This window comes from Helicoverpa armigera, chromosome 6 (assembly GCF_030705265.1).
Source record: "Helicoverpa armigera isolate CAAS_96S chromosome 6, ASM3070526v1, whole genome shotgun sequence".
Lineage (NCBI taxonomy): Eukaryota > Metazoa > Arthropoda > Insecta > Lepidoptera > Noctuidae > Helicoverpa > Helicoverpa armigera.
The window spans coordinates 2,807,751-2,830,647 of NC_087125.1; the positions used below are offsets into that span (position 1 = coordinate 2,807,751).

Genomic DNA, 22,897 nt, shown 5'->3' on the forward strand with positions numbered 1-22,897 from the left:
GTGACATGTCTACCTTTCTTTAATCTCAGAAGATCTTACTCTTGAATGAATGAACTTTGCTAACATCTAACGGTTAACAGATGACAATTGTGTTGACAATTGGGAACGTGTCGGAGTCATTTATCAAATCAATTGTTTTTCGTGTGTAACGAGGTTTTAGTCGCATGTATACATCATTCTTATGATCTCTAATGACAATGTTACAATACAATGAATGCTTAAGCTTCGATTGAAATCATTTTTAGCACTGATGAGCTTGAATGTTCTACAAGTTTTTTTATTTAGGTTATTGGTTCATCGCGTGCATTTATCATCTTTTAAAAGGACAAAGAAGACGGATACATGTATCATATTATTTATTAATGAAATAAATCTGTTTCTGGTCTTTTGGGATCACACGACTTAAGTAAGAGGACCAGTTCAGTCGTTTTTGGAAAGAAACATATTTAGTCATTCAGTTTTTTTCCAGAATTTTCCAAACTCCACCAACACATGCCCACTTAATCATGTTTAAGTGACCAATGTCATACCTACTCTGATATCATTTTTATCGGGCACCGACACATCAAGGCTGTTTCCGTCACAAACATTGCAGATAATTCGATAAACTTTTTCATTCATCTCTAATTATAACTTCAATGTTCATTGTATGTCACCGGTCACCGGTCTTTACATAACAGTGACTATAAGGAAACATAAAAGACCTTAAAATTTAAAGATTTTTTGATAAAAATTTCGTTGGAACTAATAAGGACGCGCCAATTGCCTGGTGAGCACCTCTTGCGATTACTTTCCATATTTATTGTGAGTTTGGTACTCTCACCGGTGGAATCTCCAATGTGGGTTATTATGTCGCGTTTCGCATACAATTTGCTAAAGATTTCAGTATGGTGGGGAAACAAATCAAATTGCCGATTTCCTATATGATGCAGTTCTGTAAAGATATTGCTGTAATCAAGTGACTGAATGAAGAGTTCATGCTGACTTTCTGTAGTGACAGCCGCTACATTTTTTGTTAATTCTGTGATAGACATCTTGTTACATATGTAGGACGTACTTTATTTACCTATATCAGTGTTGTTTTGGTTCATTATATATCTGAGGGGACATCAAGCTTAGAACCTAAAAAATAAGATAGCAGTTATCCATCCATGGAGTAAAGGTGATCTTGACATTGTAAAAGTATTGATATACTATGGGAAAAATTGCTTTGTAATTGCGATTTATTATAGAGTCATAGGTAGGTAGGTAAGCGTTTTTCTCAGTTATCGGTGTGAATATACTAATTGTGTGCAAAGAAAATGTGCCTTGTCGTTAATGATTGATTGATGGTGATTTACAAACGGTTATTCTAGTTGATGAAGTTTATTAACCTGCGTAAGAAGCTACTGTTTACTTATTGGAGAAATTTTCTAGACTAGATCGTGCTTGCGTTGTCACCTGCCTTTATAAGGCTTATCTTTTGGTAGGTACGTGTCAGAAAATCTTTCTCCTTAGAAAGAACCGAACTTTCATATAATTCAGATAAGATATAGGTACCTTATTATGTAAAATATCAAAGGTGATATCAAAAGATACTGCTGTCCATACCTGGAAGCCGTCAGTAAGCGATAAGGAAACTTTTGGAAAGCGGTACCTACAGAGATTGAACTGATAAGTTTACACTGTTAATTAGCTTTCGCCTTTTTCATTAGGACCTTTTTTAACGATGTAATTAACATCGATATGTTTTATCATCGATTAGGTAACGTTGCTTGTTCTGGTATCGATTAATCAATCTGTTTATCGATTAAAATAGCCGTAGTATGAGTTCCTTGCGTTTGTTCGTTCGTTCACCTGTATTATTTTTAAATTGAAATATTATGTAAGCAACTTAGGTGGACCTACGTAACACATTTAAAGGAGGGTATGTATAGCGGGCACAGCTTAACAGTTGGTGTTCCAAGCAATATTAAGGACCTTTATGAGGTGCCTAATTCGAGATATCGACGTTTTTTTAGCATAAAAATTGGGTTGGAATTTAACATTGATATTGTCACTTGAAAGATGTTGTAATTTAAGCATGACAAACAACCTCTGATCGAGGTTGGTTCCTCACAAAAGCACTTTAAAGACTTGGTTATTTACAAATAAATACTAAATACAACTACTACTAGCTACACAGTCAGGTCACAACATTAAACGTAAACACGGAAACCAGATGCCCCTATTGCTGTGACAATGCAGTATCCGCAAGTAATAAACAGTGATAATTAGCGCGTGCTATGATAGACTGATTGACATACTTATGACTCATGCTTCTATCTACTCCGTCGCGCTATCGGTGTCAATACACTTTGATGCGCCGGCGCATGGCTTCTAATGTATTTGCTTTTGAAGGTTCTATTCGGAAAAGTTTATATTTCGTTTCATTTCGAAAAATAAGAATAGGTGTAGGTAATGGTGGGCCTTCTGTATTGTTTTTGCAAAATAATAGATTTAAATGATTTGTTGAAAAATATTTTTTCCTTTTTTAAAAATAACTCAATTAACAAAGGCATTATAAAAAGGTAATAAAGTATACCCTAAGGATATTAGTACCTAGTAGTAACATCGTCAGTCACAATTCGGTGCGTACTGCGACCTTGCGCATTTCCTCTGCATTGTCGCGCGGTGCGTGCTGCCAATTGCAGTGTTTTGCATACGATGCACACCGATGCATATGGCTTCACGCCTCCATATGAATACTAGTTTTTTTTAGTTTGAACAAAAAAATACAAACTTAATGTATTCTCATTACTAGGTTATACTAATTCATGTAAGAATATATCTACACTTTCTTACCATTTTATCAGTTATTTTTATATATTGGTTTATCTGATTTATCGAGAAAGTTTGACAAAGTAACTTTCGCATTAACAATATCAGTAAGTTTTTCCCCGTGATCCCGGATGTAAACTTTAGTTAACTGACAAGGAAAGTATTTTAACATGACCAAAAACATTCACCGATTGTTTCTAATCAGAAAATGACTGAGCACAACAAAACATCTCGATGTTCTGACATTGAAACAAGTGAAATCCTAACCTCCTCACGATGTGTCAATAACTATTCGATACTGATACAAAACAGAACTACACAGAGTAAAGAAATGTAGAGGGTCAATACTGTTCACATAATTAATTTCATCATCAAAACTCAAAAGCTTTCGGGCATAAATCGGTTTCTATAAAAGACATGCTTAAATCACAATTGTTTCAGTTTCACATTTCAGCAACTTACTTCCAATTTTCTTACTAAACTTAAGTTCTTTAGAGTACGTATTCACAGTATTTAATAGTATTAATCAGAATACCTGCGTACATAACCTAAACAACCTAGATTTTTTACTTTCAAAACTATTTTTCAATTGGATCGTAAAAGCTCACAGTTGTATCTACGAGGTTGTTGACCGCAGAACGAATTGGCAATACCCGTGGGCCTTCTGTGTTATTTTACTCTGTGGTCTGTTCGTAGCACGAAAGCGAGCTCAATCACTTTCATATCAGCTTTTTGTGATCCACGTAATGAACGACACAAAAAGATATTTTGCATCTATGTGGTACATCTTTTTTTTTGCTGTCAAACAAATTTGGGCACCTTGAAAAAGATTTTAAGGCGTGTGGTGCATAGAAAGCTATGTTGAGTTAATGTTCCGCGAAGCTTTTAACAGCTCTGTTTTTTACATTCTTTGTATTTGTGATCTAGAAAGGTCATCCATATTTTGTAGGTTCCAATATTGGATATTAAAGGACTTACCTATTTAATATTGACAGTAGGTACAATTTAGGAACTTTCAAGTTGTAATCGTGATTAATTGACCGTAAGTACATAAATGTTTGTTTAATAGAAATGTTGGTATTTTTTTCTACAGTTATAAATGTCGTATCTATTTACCATCATCTGCAACAGTTTATTATCGCCTACCTATGTCATAGCTACTTCTGGTGAACCAACTTAACATATAACCAGTTTTCACTCGGACCTGTTGTCCATAGTCCATTAATCAGCGATGAACAAAAACACACGTTTTATTGAACATCATTATACTTACATCCATTTATTATCAAAATCGCTCTTACTTTGTTTTAAATTATATTAAAGCTCAATTTGCCGTGATTGTCCATTGTTATAATTATGTGATTATTCTTTTATGGTTTGAGAATCAAGTTGTTAATATGTGTTTCTTCCGGGTCATGTCATCTAATTTGTGTCTATTATGTCAGATTATAAATAGTCCTTTTTGTTAAGTGATGTAATGAAATTATAGTGATGTGATGATGAAAGTGAATATAATTTGTATGTTGATCTCATTAGTGTTCATTGTTAGGGTACAGCGAAAAATCTGTTGTCATTATTTAAGTTGATTGTTCATAAATATTGTGGAAGGCTGGAAAACGTTCCTCGTACCTGTAACTGATGATTTTGTCAACACTTTTAAAAATAGAACCCTGAATAGCTCATCTCAAAATTTTCACATTCATTGCAGTGAAATTCAGTTTTATGGCAATCCAGATCTACCCCAAAAAGTTCACATAAATCGTGTCATAAGAAAGTGACCAGCACATAATATTTTTAAATATTTATAAAAATAAAACCGAATCGTTTTGAAAGTTCAGGCATTTAGTAAAACGCTACAATTTCACCGGCACTTTACTTTCGATTGTTTTGTATTATATTGGTCAATTTTAACTTTACACACGCGATAATTTCGTGCCTTACACTACGCAGTTTAGAGCCGCCGTACACGGACTGCTTCAAGCAGTTGAGACCGACTGCTTAAAGCCGCGACCGCGCAGTGAACTATAGTCATTCATTCGCTGCCGTACACACGACTGCTCGAGCAGTCGCGACCGCTTCAAGCCGTCAACTGCATGATGAAATTCCATCGTGCCGTCGACCGCTCGCGAGCGGTTGCGAGGCATACACCGACTGCTCGAGCCGTTGACTGCGCTAGAGCAGTCGACAGCTCTCCGACTTCCCTCTCCCCCCCGCCCTTTGCGGCCTCGCGGCGTCTGTTTTCTCATTTGACTGCTCGAGCAGTTGGGTCGTAGCTCGAGCAGTCAACAACCGACAGCTCAAGCAGTCGACGCCGACCGCTCGAGCGGTCCGTGTATTTCACTCAGCCGCTAACTGCTCGAGCAGTCCGTGTACGGCGGCCCTTAGTGTTAAATTACTTACTACCTCTCTCTTTCACTAAAATTACTGTTTACTTTGGGAAATTTCTCGTTTTGTGAACTCGAAAATTACTTCATATAAGGCCAATTTATACAATTATCTGATAGTTCTTGGTAAACGGAAATAAACTTATCTACTTAACAAATTTTTCGAAATAAATGGGGGAAATCGATTTTTTGCCCGTCTCCAACCAAAATATGAATATCTAAGTAGGACTACTAATAAACATTACTTGACTGTTAAACTTATGAGTCCATTTACTTTCTCTTGTTGACTTTTAAAACATAAATTAACTATGTATTTTTAACTAACTAACAAGCAAACCTCACAAGGAAAACTTCACCAATAAAAGAAATTGATTTACTATTGCAATTGCTCGTTAAAAATAAACTCACAAAGAAAGTGACAACTCGAGTATCTTTGTCATTCTCCATCAGAGGTAGCCACCGCTTGATAGTGAGATAACTCATCATTGTGTCGACCGAATCTTATTACAGCACTCGAAAGTTTTTAATTATCACTGCCAATCCCATTTAATAAACTAAGACAAACTTAACTTTGCAGCCCAACAATTTTATATCCGTCACCGTCCTTAACAATGTTGTGTTCTGCGACCGCAAATAGATGTTTGTAATCAATGCCTTTATTAACGCCAATGAAAGCATAATACGTAACGTTACGAATTCGCGAGAGTAACTTTCTTCGTACTATTGTAGTTACGATAACAATTAACTCGGCTCAGCCTCCGGGCTTGTCTGGATACGAGTCGATACAATCTCACCTGCTTTTATCTTCTATTGTACTAATATTGGGCGTCTTTGTGTCTGGTTTCACTATCGTTCGAATAAGCCCTAAGGTATACAACGTTAATATCACCAGACAGTATTATGTTATTAGTATTGAATAGGTCACTTATAGGCTTCATTGTTAATTAAGGAAGTTCACAATATCGTTTGTTGGATGTAGATCTGAATGGATTGAATCCTAAACTGACAAGAATTGTATAGCATTGTCCATGGCTGTCACAAAAGTCTAGGACTATCCCGCTTTCTGAGATTAGTGTAAATAGTTGATTTATTTAGGCATCATTAGCTAAGTAAAGGGTGTGTATTTCGAAAAATATAAGAACAGTTATATCGAAAATATTAAATTCAGAATCATCACAATCGTTAATGATCATACAAGAAATAACGAAACGGAAAACGAAAAAATATTAGAAACTAAAACTTTTGTAAATGACAAGGAACAAATATGCTAGTATCCAAATATAGGAAGCAATTACAAAAATAAAATATCAGCTCAACTAAAGCTTATTCGCTGAACGCAGTCGTAAAAATGTCATACACAAATGGCGAGGAATCCATTAAAAAGTCGGAACAGACAAGTCTAATAGTGTCGATTATAATCGGACACAAAGCGAGCATTAGAACGAGACAATCCAATATGTTCGTGTCCACCTACGATCACTCTTACGCAAAATATGGCGGAAATTCCAACATATGGGACCATCAGTAATCCCTGATTTAGAAAATGCAATAAAGTATCAGATAACATGGTAACGTATCCAAATTCTGATCTAACTAATAGTCTGGACTCATAGATTTATTTACTTGAACATCTAATTGATAGACGTTGCCTGCAGTTTCCTTTTCCAAATTGGCTCCGAAACAAATTTGGCAAGCATGAGCTTAATTTCAACTATTTCTCACTACTAATGCGTCTATACTATGTTGCTTAGCTTTTACTTCCGTCATATTATTATCGCTGATTCAATATTCATATTACCCAACGTTGTGTGAAAACGGTGCAATTTTCGCGTAACTCACATTAAAGACAAGTAGAAAGGCGTCAGCACGCGATCGACTCATCTTTTTATTTAATTCATCAATTTGTCTTGTAACAGTATCATCATTTTGTGTTATTTTGGTTTCAAACTCGACGTGTATGATGATGAATTAACGGATCTCGGAACTTGTGGACTGAACTTTTGTTCTAGGAAATGGCTAATATGAAATTATGGATTACGTAGCTCTATTATAAGGGTTTTAAATTTCGTGCCGATAAGTGCCAGGATATTTATGTTATTATTACGGACTTTTTATCAGAAGTTCCTGTATCTCCATATCTTACATCAAAATCTTGTATGTAGTCATTCTCCTTTTAAGAATTGACCATATTAGAATAAAACCACTTTGGACCTCTAATGACTATGACATAACCACACCGATTATACAACAGACAAATTGTTCTAACTTATCACTGCCAATTATAAATTCTTACAAATTCATATGTGTGTGGGCACCATTATGTGTTTCCATATTGGACTTGCTTCCTCCCACTGTAAAACTATTTTCACTATTTACTGGGCAAGAAACCAAAAGTCCACTTTCACTATCGATTCTCTTTAATTAATACAAAATAAAGCAGTCTCCAGCCAATTGGACAATACAAATGTATAATGTTGAATTTTAATTTGGTTTGATGAGACGTTTCACAGGTTTGAAAGCGATTTCACGATTTGTTTATTCTGGTGTTTAGCTTTTACAATCCTTTACTGGCAAGTCTGTTGAATATTATCTTTGCATTAGTGGTGTACGTTTTTAGGTTATTAATTTGTTTTTATCACGTCCAGTCAATAATAATTTGTCCATTTATTGCGATTCTACTTTCGTTTTAATTTTATTTTAGCGCCTCATTTTTCACTGCTAATTAGTGCTATTTAGAGGTGTGAATGTACACATTGGATTAAAATCGATCGTTATATGGTTAATTTTAATTTCCGTATCAAATAATCATCATTACTTTCAGATTTATGTATAGACTTTCTTATGTTCATAGGAACTAATTAATTGAGTTAGTTTAACTGTGAAACTTTACCTGCAATTCAGGTTAGGTGTTAAGCTTTTACTTTTTAAGTCCAGGAAATCATTAATTGGTTAGACTCTGCCGGAAGAGCAATTAGTCAAATACATATCCTTATTTTTTTCTATAAGCTGACATTATCAGTAGGTAATCAAAAATTTTATGTGACGTGACGTATTTTATGTGAAATCCAAGATTTCTTAGGTGAAGTATTCTTAGGTGCATAGAAGTTAAAGTTCGTTCGTTCTGATATCTGATCTGAGCATCAAAACCCGACTGAAATAGCCGAAAAGAAGTCTGACCCAGTACAGATGCTAGAACAATATCTTTTATTGTCCACATATCGGTAAGTAGGTACCTCTTTCAAAATCGGCTCAGAAACTTGGAATGTCTTCAATTGACCTCTTACGTCATCAAAAGATTTGTTTACACAACAGCCGTATTATTTGCTGTTCTGTGTTGCAAGATGCAAATATATTTTTGTAGAGTGCAACACGGTTCCGTTGTTACCACATCGGAATTTGAGATGCCATCTTTAAATGCAGTTCTGTTGCGTTCTTATAGGTTTGCTCCAGATGGGTTTGGTGTTAATTTTATAATAACTAAGTCAGTTGGTCATTTTGAATTTTCGCAACTTACCCAAAAAGCTTCATTTGGGTCTCTTAACTATACCTTTCTATATTATGTAGATGAGTGAATATTATTGTCTTCCTCTTTTACAGCAAAGTTGGTTAAACTCTTTGAGGGAATCATATTCCATACTGGTTCCCTTGACCATATCTACTCTTCTTGTCACCACACATAAAGTGATTTCAACATGCTTCCTAAAGGTTTGTCACACATTAGGCTCCACTTTATTTTGACATGTGTACATTTAATAACATGTGAGGCAGCCATTACGTGGGCATTGTTTGTTTGCTGCCAGTCAGCTGTGACTGGCGCTTCCGACTTCGGAAGGGTGTAGCTGTGATTCAATTATGTTTGTCGTCCTATGTTGTGTTTACGAGTAGTGTGTGAGTAATGTGTGTGTGTGTGTGCTTTTGTGGGATGTAATACCATGTTTAGTCACTTTAATTACTACTGATGTATTAAGGTAGAAGTGATGAAGCAGTAACTTTGGCTGGATGTTCAAGTAACTTGATAAAATATTGGACTTTACCTATATGGCGAAGGTGTACATCAGTTTTGACTTCATTTTATAAATGTTTTAATTTTCTACGGTAAGTATGTAAGTATTAGGTAGACAATTTCTGGCAAAAAGAGAGCTGGAAATAAATGCGTCATGTTTTGTTTAGAAGATGATGCCAACCTCAACTAATTCATTCATAGATTACATAGTAAGTACAATTACTTTTATCTCACTTTTTGTAACGATTAACAAAACAGTGAGAAAGTACCGCGAAAGCGTACGCTATTTGCATTGCAATTATGACGTTGGTTAAATCAAAATCGAGGGAAAGAATAAAGATTTACGTTTCGATAAGCGTGTACTTTGAACGAATTAATATTATGATCTCACCTTTCCCTTACTAGCTGTTGCACAACTCTTGGCCGTGAGAAGTTAAATAATGACACATTGTAAATTTGTGACAGCGTTGTAAGATTTACACCGAGGAAGTTCTTTAGTATGCCGCTGATTGAGATCTAATCTGTGGTCGGTTTGTCCGACCTGCGATAAAATGCTATGGGGCTCTTAAAATTAACAGCGAAAAACAATTCTCAAAGCTTAGAAGATTTGCTATATTCAGTGGAAACAATGTTAATTTCTAAAAGTTTATCAAACGTTACGAAATGACTATTCAAAGAACAGGTGTATTTGTCATGAAAAATAAAAGAGCTCATCAAATTATAATGAAAAATTAACTCGCATTTAAATCACAGCGCGATGTTTTCGGCGCGAGCGCATTGTTTACAAACAAAAGATCTTTGAATAATAACGACACTTGCATTTTTACGTCATCGCGACGGTGGCGCCGGCGCGGGTGTTATTGGAACTATGTAAGCGAATTCTCTTGTTTTATTTAGGTAAATTGATGTTTTAGATTACGTTAGAATTGATGATGTTTGTAACTGAAAACTGATCAGCATTCGTTTAAGGAGTTATTTGCATTATAATTACTTTTAGTTCATTAATTTCCACGTATCGCTATAAATATACACCATTGAAGAATGTCACATGACCACAAGTTTGGAAACCAATAAATCCTTCTATTTTTTACGCTAGAGGAAAACTAGTCAGTTTTCATCAACATAACAATCGCTGAAAACTCTTTTTACAAACAAATTAGTTCCAAACACCAAATCTACATGAAAAAAACTAGGTACTACAAAAAGTACAAATTAATATCCGCACGCAAAACACAATTTTTGCAACCGCGAAATCCATTACAAACTGTGTTCGTGACTTTCACACGAGGCTAACAAAATGTACTCTCGTATCACACGTCATAGTTCATACAATGGTGTCATTCCCATACGCAATGGGAAGAGCATTTCAATTATTGGGGTGTCAGGGAAGAGAAGCCTTGGGGATAACATTGGACTCTCTAAGATTGAATAGGTGTTTGGCGTCCCTGAACTATTCTTAGATTAGTTGCGTAATGTTGGGTCAAGGGTATAAGACAATTTGGTGTGTATGTATTAGTAAGCTTGTGTTTTTTTGCTGAGAGTTGGTAATTATATGGGGCTTGTAGTTGTAGGACTTACCCCATAGTTTTAAGCAGCTTAAGTCAGACTAAAGGACCTTTATTCATTTCCATTGGTGCAATTAAAATATCAAATAAGCAAGTCACATATTTATGTTGAGTGAACGAGCCTTTATTTTCTCTAACTACATATAAATCAAAGTTGATAAAAAAAAAATTAAAAAAATACATAAATGTAAGTGTGAAATAAAAAACTGTGTTCCATTAACTGGCAGCTATTGTTTCTATATATTTTGTACGAACAGTTGTGATTGTGTGATTACTCGAGACCGTTAGATCGCCCGCGGCACGTGTCGCGCTTGACCAATTGAGATGTCTGTAACAAACCCGAGGGAACCAAGTCTATTTCAATTGTACCGGTTTCTACTGTTTGAGATCTGATTTGTAGTATTAGCCCGTAATAGCTGGTTGAGATTTTGTTTCTAACATCCATCCATCACAGCCCCTAGGTTGTCCGTCTTCGGACGTAGGCCAGAGGCCTGCTCCAAATCTTTCCATTTCTGCCTACTTCTTGCCACTTTCATCCAATTTGGTCCGGCTATTTTGGATATGTCATCGACCCACCCATGTTTCTAATATACCTGTCAAAAAAAAAAAACCAAGTGATTTTCTTCCGTAAAACTCATAAGCTCATAATGTTCATAATTTATTTAACTCAAAAATTGACACCTGAAAAATTGATCGTTTTAAAACAACAACGTCCCATATTTTTTTAAGTTTCTTTTTTTTAAGTTTTCCCCAAGTAGCCCTTTCTGTACCTTCAAGACTATCGTAACCATCAAAAATTTTTTAGCACCAAAAAACTTAAATTCTTGACCAAACGAGATTTGCTACCGTAATCTCAAACAAAAACAAAGAGTAACAAGGCCGTTGACCCTTTGTTTCAATATTAAAAACCCGTTGATAACAAAAACTGTGACTGCAGAGAAACAAAACAAACATTATAAACAACTCCCGGAGTTGATGGCGTTAAATTGTTTTTAACGGTAGCCGAAGATTCCGTGTACTTGCTTATTTACTTACCTACCATGTTCTGTCGCAGTGCTAAAGTGTGAAGTGGTACGCGCCATTTTTGGAAAATTTCTAATACTTGTGGGAAAAGTTCTTGTAGCATCCAGGAATATAATTTTGCTAAATTATCTGTGAATAGTTATGGTAATGACATAAATAAGTAGTGTACTTAATGACATACTTTCGGGAATTCAAAATGTATCTTAAATAATCTCTTTGGGATACAACCTTTTAGGAATTTTCGCATTTTCCGGACTTTAGTAGACCTTACAGAACAACAAAAAGAATATCTCAGACAGCCTAATTCAATACCCCTCCACCTAATTTATGTTCAGCCTTAACACAGCCTAATTTAATCTCACCGCACATATGTAGGTACTTAAGCCAACTGTATCAATAATCATAATTCATAAATAGCCAAACACATTCAAACAGCGATCGGATACAGCAACAGTGTTGCGCAACACAACAGTTCGCGTGTTGACAGCCGGTGACATTCCTGCGTTTGCGCATTGGCGTTACGTGCGCCATTACCAGTGTCAGCCGGTAACCTAGTCAATTGAGGCATTATGTTGCCGCCCAAGCTAGGGGAGCTAGCGATTTTTAAAGTAGCTAGTGTATTATGGTCAAGAAGAGAACGTTGAAAACACCGTGTCTCGATTTTGTATGTTGTCTGTCAGTGAGCCAAACGATCGGAAGTAAAAAGATGTCTCGGAGTCACCAAATAACACTCTACTGTAGTAAAAAATACATCATGCCCTAGTGCCCTCTTTATGCGTTTATTTTTGTGTCATATGTTATTCTGATGTGACTCAATTTTTCGGCAATGAGAGCAAGGGCGCCGTGGCTTAGTTGGTTAAAGCGCCTGTCTAGTAAACAGGAGATCGTGAGTTCGAATCTCGCCGGGGCCTACTGCTGTGTGAACTTTTTGGGTGTTACTAAACATTACAGGATGAGAAAATGGGAAAATGTTACAAATGAAAGAAAATTGTCCGTGAAAAAGAAAGTTCTGGAAAGCTTTTGAAGCAAGTTTATAACTTCCACCATTTGCAGACTTAAGTTTTACATCAGGAAGAATTGTTAGCGACACAGACGCAGATCTGCATCCATTCTGCCGTCATTTATTTGCATAGCACTTTCTATTTCCGCTAGATGGCGCTTTTCAGCCTGCCAGTTACGCAAGGAGGCTGTATGGCTAAGTTTACACGTTTTATCTATTATACTTTTTTGTAAACAATGCTACCGGTAATTTGGTTTGCTTCTGTGATTTGCATACTGAATTCTCTGTGAATTTTAGTTTATGTCAGATTGTTAGGCTAAATTATGTCTTGTTTAAAACTATTTGTAGTTTGACAACAATCAGAGTGAATTAAAACGAAATTAGTTATTAGACCCTTCGCAGAAAGTTCCGTTACATTGTCTGTTAAATCAACAATATAAAATTTATAGCCATACATCGGTACCGATACATTTCAATTCTGATTTACAATATTTCTCATTCAATAATCCATCTGTTGTATAAAACATTAGCTTTCTCAGGGTTGTCACCACTCAACGGGAGCTACTGACTGCTGTGATTTATGTTCTCTTGAATATTTATCAGCTGATATTGAGGTTTTGTGGCAGCCCTGCAAGAGTATGCAAATAAAAGTCGTAAGCTAGACACGAATTGGAATGCTGGCACACAATATTGTGATTTTTGTGGCAGACAAAGAAAATGGGAATTGAATTTCGAACTGTTTCTGTTTGTTTTCAGATTGGACAGAAAAAGGGAATCATTCTTATGGATTGAATCACATTTTCGTGACATCGATTTTAAATTTTCATTTTTTTTTTAATATCATGTGGCAGTATGGTCATTGCAAAAAATGTTTTTGTATACAGGAACAGTAGAAGAAAATTTTACCTTGCAATTTAATATATTGACATTAAGAGTGAGTTATTTATAATGAAAGTGAGTAATTTCCTTGAACAATAGAATGAAAGTGTACGCCTATAATGTTGGTGGATTGCTATGCATTTTAATTAAAATTCTCATCACGAACGCGCGTATTAGAGTTGAATTTATTTAATTACTTTGACCATGTTGTATTGTTCTATTTTAACCTCTGTTTTGACCGTTTTCACTATAGGATTTCCAGTCCGATTGAGATAAAATGAAAATGTTTAGCTTTCTTGCATGCAAAAACAACTAGAAATAAAGATTGACGCTATTATGCATCAGTCTTCGAACATTATGCAAAGCATCGAAATTATTCTTCGCCTTTCAAGTCTCCTTTAAAATATGCACATTGTACTTGTTTTCAAAAACCAAAACAAACACAAGACATTATGGATTTTCTTAGAAATTTTCCGTTTGCGTCAGACTTTTGTAATGCAAATGTTTCAGCCGATGTGTTGATGTGTTCGTAAGATGACAGTCGGAACGGAGCGTCGATACAACATACGCAGATGTACTAAAATAATGATGATGTATGGGAAGTTGTGTAATGCACACAGAAGCCATGCTTTTGTTTTGAAGTGAAGATGTACAATGAGCTCTTTTTGGAAGACCGTGACAAGGTTAAAGAAGGTTACATAGAATATACAGAACACTATTTGACTAAGAGAAAAATCAGACTGTGTTTCTTGCTATGAGACAAATTATAAGTTAAAGTTAACCGTAAGACAGTTACTTTTAATTGAATGAGTATGATAATGATAATGAGTAAGTAATGACTGTTTAGAAGCTTCATATATTTGTCTATTAAGGTTCTTTTTAATTAGAGGAATACCGCTTAGAAGTTTTATAACATGCTTTTGCTATGAAGTTCACTGCGGCTACGTTCCTTCAATCCTGCGTACAATTGAGAGCGTCACGCGTAAGTTCGTAATTCGGCTAATGCAATATAAACACAAGAGCCGCGGTCCGACGTTCATGTGGTTAATTAATTTGATTTGTCGCCTGTCTGTGCTCGGATTGTGCGCCCAAAACATTGCCTAAAGGGTGTGTGTAAATAAGCGCTTTTAAACGTCCTTGTCGGGCTAAAATAGCTTAATTTTGGGGACTCTGTGACATGTTTATAAATTCTGCCGTTTTACAGGCTAATTTTGGAAGAAATATTTTGTTGGACTTCTCCACAATTATAACCTAACCTACTCATATTAATGAGCATCAAAATATTATGGATGTTTTTGCTCTTATAGCAGAAAAGCAATTAAAACAGTTCGTGCATTTGAAAACTTCAAACACTTATTCATGAACTGCGACAATGAAATTCAAAAGTACGTCATTTAGTAAATGACGCCGTAACAACACAAGGATTGTAATTGAGCACCCTGTAGTTCATAACAAGCGTATATGCAACAATTGAATGTCACTCACGAGTAATTTAATCGAATTGCCCTACACCTAAGTACCAAATAACAGTGTAGGTGACATACTTACTGCGTATGTATTTATCTGTTCTATACAATGGATAATATTACACAATATGTAATTTTTTCAGTTCTGGTTGACCTTTTTCGCAAGAATATCCTTCGCCTATCGAACTTACCAGCTCATTTAACTCAAGAGGTTTCATTGTCTACTGGACATGTACATGGACATGGCCCAACTAAATAGTATTATTAGGGAATAGGGCGTGTCTAATAACATGCAGGAACTACTTATTACGCTAACCCGGATTAAATATGGCCTGTATGTAACTGCTGTAGCTTTCCAACATTGAAAGAATTTTTTAAACAAGTTCAGTAGTTTCGGAGCCTTTCATGTCGTAATTTTTCCTCTTCATTATATCGATAAAGATAAAACATCGCTTATCAGCATTTTCCCTACCTATATTTATAAACATACCAGTTCCTATATGACATAAAATCAATAAAGGCTTGTCTCTCAATCACCTTGTGTACGCGTCACACTATGTTATCGGTTGCGTTTGTTATGCACGTGACTTGAGGACTCATGGGGCTTCCTTCCGTATCCATGGGAAGTAGTACATAACCTTGTAAAAGGCCTTACTGTTGATAAATTTCTTAAATGCATGGTTATTTAGTCATAGACAGGTAATTTTAATATCTTAACAGAACAAAATTTCAATCTACTTTAATATGTCTAGTTCATTTTCATATTCCAAAACTATCTTCAAAATTTAATTATAAAATTAATTTACAAATTCGGAATTCGGAAAGTTAATGCCAGGAAACTACTAACTAGGATAATTGGATTCACCTTTTCAAATCCCTGTCATGTTCCCAAATCCGATTGTGCTTGTCCGAACGTATTCCCGTTGTTTGAAATGGGGCACAATCCAATTTTGATTGTTACGTCTGCTGTCTATACTAATTTTAAGGTTTGAACTTTTGGGGATTCATAGACAAATGGATTTGCAACTTTTTTCATCACTGGTAATTTATTTAGTTCTAAGATTCAGCTCAAAAGAATCAAACAATTCTACAATATAACCAGCGTCGGTCATAAAACAATTTTCACACATAAGCCTATAAATATCTAATAACTTAACCCTTACCGCGCTGACTTTCTCTCCGCACCGTATAAGGGTCACAAAGACCGCGTGTTTCCTTGTAAGACAGTGACCGAGTGAACTTCGGTTAACTAGACAGTGAAGGGTTATCTCGGGCTGGTCATCGATTGTGTTCGTTCACTATTAGAATACGAGATTGCCAGTGTTGGGACAGTAGTCATTCGATTTTTGAGGGTTAAAGGTCCCTTTGCGGTTTATTTAATGACTTGACAAACGGTCTGTCTGTGTATCTCTGCGGTCTTTTCTAGGGAATTAGGTATATCTGTATTCTGCAAGGTTATTGAGGTCACTTAGCGTTTCCGTGTAAAATACTGGAATTTTGCCGTATTTGGTTACTGGATGTGGGCTGCGAGATAAATGGCTAGAGGTAATGAGGATAGTTCGTAGAGTGCAAATTGATTTAAATGATTTGTATTTATATTTAGACTTAATGGTACCTAAATACAAACATAATATTGAGCTGGCCGACTTTGTACTTGTTGTAATGATCCAGCGGTAGGCTCCATAAGTAGGACAGTATAATTAGAGTTCCCACAAGGAAATCCCAACAAAACCATACACAGGACCATAGCCATCGCTAAAACACTAGACCACCATAATGACAGCAATACAGACATAAGAAACTATTACTATCACTCACGTAACATGTATTTCCCACAATGCGCGCAAATGATTGATGCGCTGTCAAACAGACCATGTTTACGTCTTATAAAAGTTATAAATAATGAGGATTATACAATATGGCATTTCTGTACGTAGACATTGTTTTTGCTGATATTATTGTGGTATTGGTTATGGGAAGACGGACTAGGAAGGCAGCGATTATAGAGATATGGACTGAAAGCTCTAAGAGCAAAAAGACCGAAAACCAAATGTTTGGTCAAGAACAACTTTTTCTCGATTTTACGTATTATAGAAAAAAGCCATTCCGCTAATTTCCTCCGCTTTTATTCTGACTATAAAGAGAATATTTAATAAAGATTCTACTACCTCTCTTTTTCGGCTTTTTTCCTGCTCCGATCCCAAATCAACAACTAAGTATTTATTCAGTCCCCTACTATATTCATTATCAGTTCTAACAACAGCAACTTCCCGATCACTAAGTGCCACAACAAAAAGGTGCACTCAGGTACAATAACATGGACTTCCATCTAAATATTCAGCATCCGGCCTCCTAATTGATTCTGCAGTTATTAGCCACGCTTCATCGAACATTTGAATCTCTTTGTTCATTATACTAAGTGCCCGTAAATCTGCTTCTTGCACACATTTTTGTTTTGCTACAGTATTATAATTGCAAATGAGCTTAGTTTCAGACTAAGTTTTCTCTTTAAGATTCAATTTTGCATTCTTCGTTTGTTTTTCTGCTAGCTTTGTTAACATCCGTGTTTTATCTTTTATTTCCTTTTCTCTGTTTCTCATCAATCTTCCATTTAAATGAATGAGTTGGTTCTAATTATCGTGTAAAGGAAATAAGTCGACGTGTTTTTTTGAAAAGCCTTTACCTCAATAGATTGAAATCTCTCCTTGCATAGAATTTTACTAATCGCCGTACTAAGGACTTTCATTGTTTACCGGTCATACATCGATCGTTACAGTTGCGTGCGTTTGCGCAACTTCGATCATATTGCACGCGATTTGCATACAATGGGTGCGATAAGCGATGTTCTGGATTTGGCTGATCCGAAATAGTTACGTATTGGAATAGGGGTTTATTTAAAATTAGGAGATAATCTGTAATTGGTTTTTTCGCGATAATGCCCAAACATGTGGTTTGGGCGATACCATCGGTTACGAAGCTACATTCCACAATCTTGTTACGCCCTATGCTTTCATGTTTTTCCTAATAATCTTAACAGAACTAAGCTTTTCCATCGGTATACATAAGCAAACAAAGCTGTAGAAGCTTTTGGTAGGTACATTTCTTCCATTCAAAGGTACAAAAATTTCTTCAGGCGTGGTCTTTCTGTACCAGCACAGTCCACCATTAATCTTGTTTCCAAACATCGGTTTAATGGAGTGTGTAGTTGCATGTACAGGAGCGGTTGCATTCAGATGAGTGGCGCAACTGGCCAACAATGGCCCGGGTGCTGGCGACACGGTCCGTGCGTGCGATAGTTACGGTGCCTGCTGGCTTTGTGGCGAAGCTCTTACTGATCAAGCGGATGATAGACCAAGGATTTCGTTTGTTGAAAGACAAAAAGCGAATGGGTTCTTTTGGGATGGATTGGATACCTTTCATTATATTGTTTATCCTAAAGCTAAACCTTGTAATTACTAAGTAGGCTTAATATATTTTTATCGGTGTATCCTGAGATCCAAAACACTTAACAAACTTGTCCCATTCTTTCTACAAATTCGTCTTCGTCATTGCTCCTTATTGTAATTTAATAGAAATCTTTATCATTGTTTCAGTTGGTGGTAAACTTGGCACTGGTGATTTACCACGCGCTCGACTACACACACTCGGAGGATGAGGAGCGGCTTATCTCGCCGGACCTTGAGGGTCTTATCACTGAGATGACGGCCTGCGATACTACAGGTAAGCCTGAACTATGTAAGAGATAATTCTAGAATGTTATAGAATAGTTGTCTGATTAACACAGTCTATGTATATGCAGCTTTACTTTAATAGACATTATTATATATATAGTGATTGTATGCCGCTAATTAGAGAACAATAGAAAATCAATTGTGTCTCGTGTGGATCCGCACCATGATGATCTCGTGTGGATACAAGAAGTTAATTCTACAACCCCTTAAAATTTGGATACAGTTTTGTCGTAATGAACGTGTTTATTACGACAAAACTGTAGTGACGTATCTTGTGTGCAATACACCAATTTCAAACAGGAAAGGTTTGTACATCGGCTTGTGTTACAAGCTTTTATATGAACAATTCCAGTAAATGACTTAGATCTTAATCAGAAGCGTTATTTGATCAGAGTATTTCGTCAGTTTCTTTTCAGACCCGGAAAACTATGACTCTTTGCAGCCTGTTAGCAATCCTCTGTTTCTCAAGAGCCCTATTACACCCAATTACTTGTCGATCATTTTCTGACCACACTCAATTGTATAACCACAACATTATCCATTTACTACCAATAAAAGTTCTCAATTTACGAATTTAGAATAGTGAGATTCTCAGTATTGCATTTACTAAATATTTCAATTTACTTACACTTATTATCTTTTTTGTATATTTGCTTTTAGGCTGTTTTCTCAGATCATCGTATTTTTGAGGTCAATTTCTAGTTAATTGCGGCAATGTCGGCTTCATAAGTGTTAGCTGCAAAAGTTAATTCATTTGCTTACTCTCCCGCTAATAGCAAATCATCTCACTTAATAACAGTATTGATACAATAAGTGTTCTCAGAACTTTCACCCTGTTGACCTTTATGCTTGTCGTGTGGAGTGCGCGACGATCGCTAACGATACTTGAACGACTCGATTTCGTCTTATTTGCATTATTTGTTTGTTTGATCTTCTTGGTTCTGACTAAAGTTTGGTTTAAGGACTTAGACCTCGATATATTGACAGGTAGTGAAATATAGGAGCCATCACTGTCTTGGTAATAATAAATAGGTACGATGTTGTGGATGCATGAATCTTGATCGCGAGGGAACAGAATTTGCCCTCACAATCAATTTATTTTAGTTCATAAGGGTTAAGTTAAATGTAGAATGTAGAAATATTCTCTCTAAAGGGTCGATGATCTTTAAATAAGCATCACTTTGATCCCGAGCGCCCTTTACTTCACCATGAATGTGCATCGATGCGAATGATTTCAAAATTCCGCAATGTCCCCCTTTCTATGGAAATATAATATTAAACGCATGATTCTTCATCATTTATAATTTGTTTTTTATTAAACGTCACAGTTTTCCTCTTAAACGATTGAAAAGTCCCCGCTGAGCTATTACGTACGTGCGTGCGACCGATGCTGGCTATAGTTCCGCGGTTCCGTTATGTTAGTCACACCAGTCACACGTTGGACGGCCAACATCGCCAATGTTTTGACAAATTGCATCCGCTGTTACCAGACATTAGTGATACTCCTCGACCTCCTTCGGTATAAGTATATTGGTCAAAATATTGGTATTTGAAGAGTGAGGCAAGGGTTTTTTAAATAAATGTTGGTGTATTTGTTTAATGATGGGAACTTGGTCAGTTATGATTGATGGCTGCGTTTTTGCCCTTCCATTTCTCTCGCGCTTTAATTCGCTTGGAATGTGACCTCCTTTATGCTACTTTTGTTTTGTATTTTTTGCATTTTCAATAAAAAAATAATTGTTAAGGTAGTATGGGAAAATATTCAAATTATCGTCGACAAAATTTTGAGAGACAGTGTTTGCCAGTGTCAACAATTTGCTAAATCTGTTTTCCGACGCTCATATTAATTTAGTTTACTACAAACACGACAAAGTTTTGTTTGTTATAAAACAAGTTTGTAACGAGTTTCAATCACGTAGTTAGTGGAGTAAATATTTAACCAATTTAGTTAAAAGTTTGATCGTAAAATCAAGACAATTTTGTGAACAGGAAATATTGTAGATCATTTATCGTTGCAACAATTGTACAAATTCAGAATTTTTAGACTTTAATAATCAGTTGATAGATAAATGAATTTTCAGTCCATTAATTGCAAATGTGACCTGTCTCTTCTCTTTAGCAAGACTTATACACAGTTATGGTTTCGAACGAGCTTTTTGCGCTCACGCGTTCCATCTGTATCGTTTCATTTGCTCCGATGTTTGTCACACCATAAACACCATTATCGTTTGCAGCACCATCATTTACCTACACACACTCGCAATTATCACTCAATAAAACGCTATTAACTGTTCCCCATTGAGGCGGAGTTGCTATGGGAATATCTTCAGCTATATCACCATTGTATGGGAATTTCTTCAGCGCCCCATGGGTATGAATATTGCCATGTTATTGTTCGCATCGAGGTCAGGTTTAATTAACTTTTTGTTTGTCTTTACGTTGTGCGTGTACCGTAGGAATGTTAATACTATATCGTAGCTCCGTTAGTTGTCTCTTCAAGGAATGTAGGATAGGTAGTAGGATACAGCAGAAACTTATGCTTTACTATTGTTTACCCACTCATTTCATTTACTATTAACAATTTATTTGCTAATAGAATGCTACGTTATTCGTAAGTCATAAGCTGCATTTTATACGGGTGCAGGTAGAAGTTAAACCGCGGATATCAGAAGTATAAACGTTATCAATTTGGTCCAATGACACAAAAGTACCGAATTTCTTTCATCGGTATATTCTCATTGCATTCCAGTCCACAACGGTGTTACTTCCGCCCATTCTGAATGTTGGTTTATCTGAATTGTACCCACCGAAATACTGACACTGTTCACAAGTAATTAGTTAAAACTCTGTTTAAATAATACCCTTTTACTTATTGTTTGTAAGCGGTGTAAAGTTTATGAGAGCACTCATTTGGAATGAGATAAAAACATTGAAGGATTAAGATCACTATCATTTCAGATTTGCTTGTAAACTTTGAAGAAAGGCAAAGAGTTCAAGATTCTTGAGAAAATAGCAATCTTCTTTTTTAACTAGAGCATCTTTTAATGGCAGATAAATATCAAGCTAGGTGTTCGACTTAATACAAGCATGTACACATCCATGTAGGTATCATGATATGCAATCAACTCATCGCAGTTCGCACGCCCCATTTCATTAACATACACAGATATAGTCGTGTTCAACAAGATTGGGTATTAATTTTCACTTTCTACGACGTCGCCGAGTCCACCTTATGCATGCTTCTATCTGAGGCAGACAGGCTGTCGGCGCGATGACATTCGGGCCGCACCACGCCGGTGTTATCAGGGACCTTTGCTCTCGCACCGGCTCCGTCGCCTCCCATCGCGTTTAGCTCACAATGCAATGATACAATTCGTTCCGGTTGTCTTTCACCTCCCTTTCCAACTCTCACGGACCCACTCAATCTAAATTAACTTGTCATATTTTCTGCTTTTCCCTCGCGAAGGCAGTTTTTGCACCAACATCGAGCCGACACAGTCTCGATTCATAATCGAGTTGTAATTTCTCCGAGTACGTATTTACAGCTTCCTGCAATGTTTCCTATACGTATAGGCAAAGATGAATTTATCGCCTTTTAATAGCTCACGCAGGAAAGTGTACCGTTTTGTATTGCCCATAATTTTATGCCAATCAAATTGTAAACACCTGGCTGGAGCTGCAATGTCAACAGTTTGTTGTTTATGAATAAGAAAATCGTGCTGTAAAACAACACTGCTGGATAATTTGTGAGCGGCTGGGAGGGAATGTACACACTTGTTCCGATCGTAATCGAGAGCCGATCGTGTTGTATCGACCGCTGGCTTGTCCGATACAACAGGGCCATCATAAATCTTACAAACGATTTTGATCATGAAGTTCATGGCCGTCTGTTATTGACGTGTAACTGTTTATTTGGTTACGAGTGGGCGATCGAATAGAATCGCATCGAAAGTATCGATCGGTCCGAGAGATGCGGGAGACGCGAGATGTTAATACTGGTCAGTGGGTCACATTGGACAGGTGAATAAGTTGAGAACACAATGGGTG

At 36.2% G+C, this 22,897-nt stretch overlaps 1 protein-coding gene and 1 non-coding gene across 6 annotated transcripts in view; both read left to right on the forward strand.

Annotated features, from left to right (window-relative positions):
• The window catches only part of LOC110381177 (protein spire), a 164,281-nt gene that overhangs the window by 68,657 nt on the left and 72,727 nt on the right, over positions 1-22,897 (forward strand). For all 5 annotated transcript variants that reach the window (XM_021341423.3, XM_021341407.3, XM_021341415.3 and 2 more), the window contains exon 3: positions 18,713-18,839. In XM_021341423.3, the coding sequence (XP_021197098.1) occupies positions 18,713-18,839 (127 nt within the window). The remainder of the gene's footprint in view (positions 1-18,712; positions 18,840-22,897) is intronic.
• On the forward strand, positions 12,612-12,685 carry Trnat-agu (transfer RNA threonine (anticodon AGU)). Its single transcript has one exon. It is a non-coding gene; the product is annotated as a tRNA-Thr (tRNA).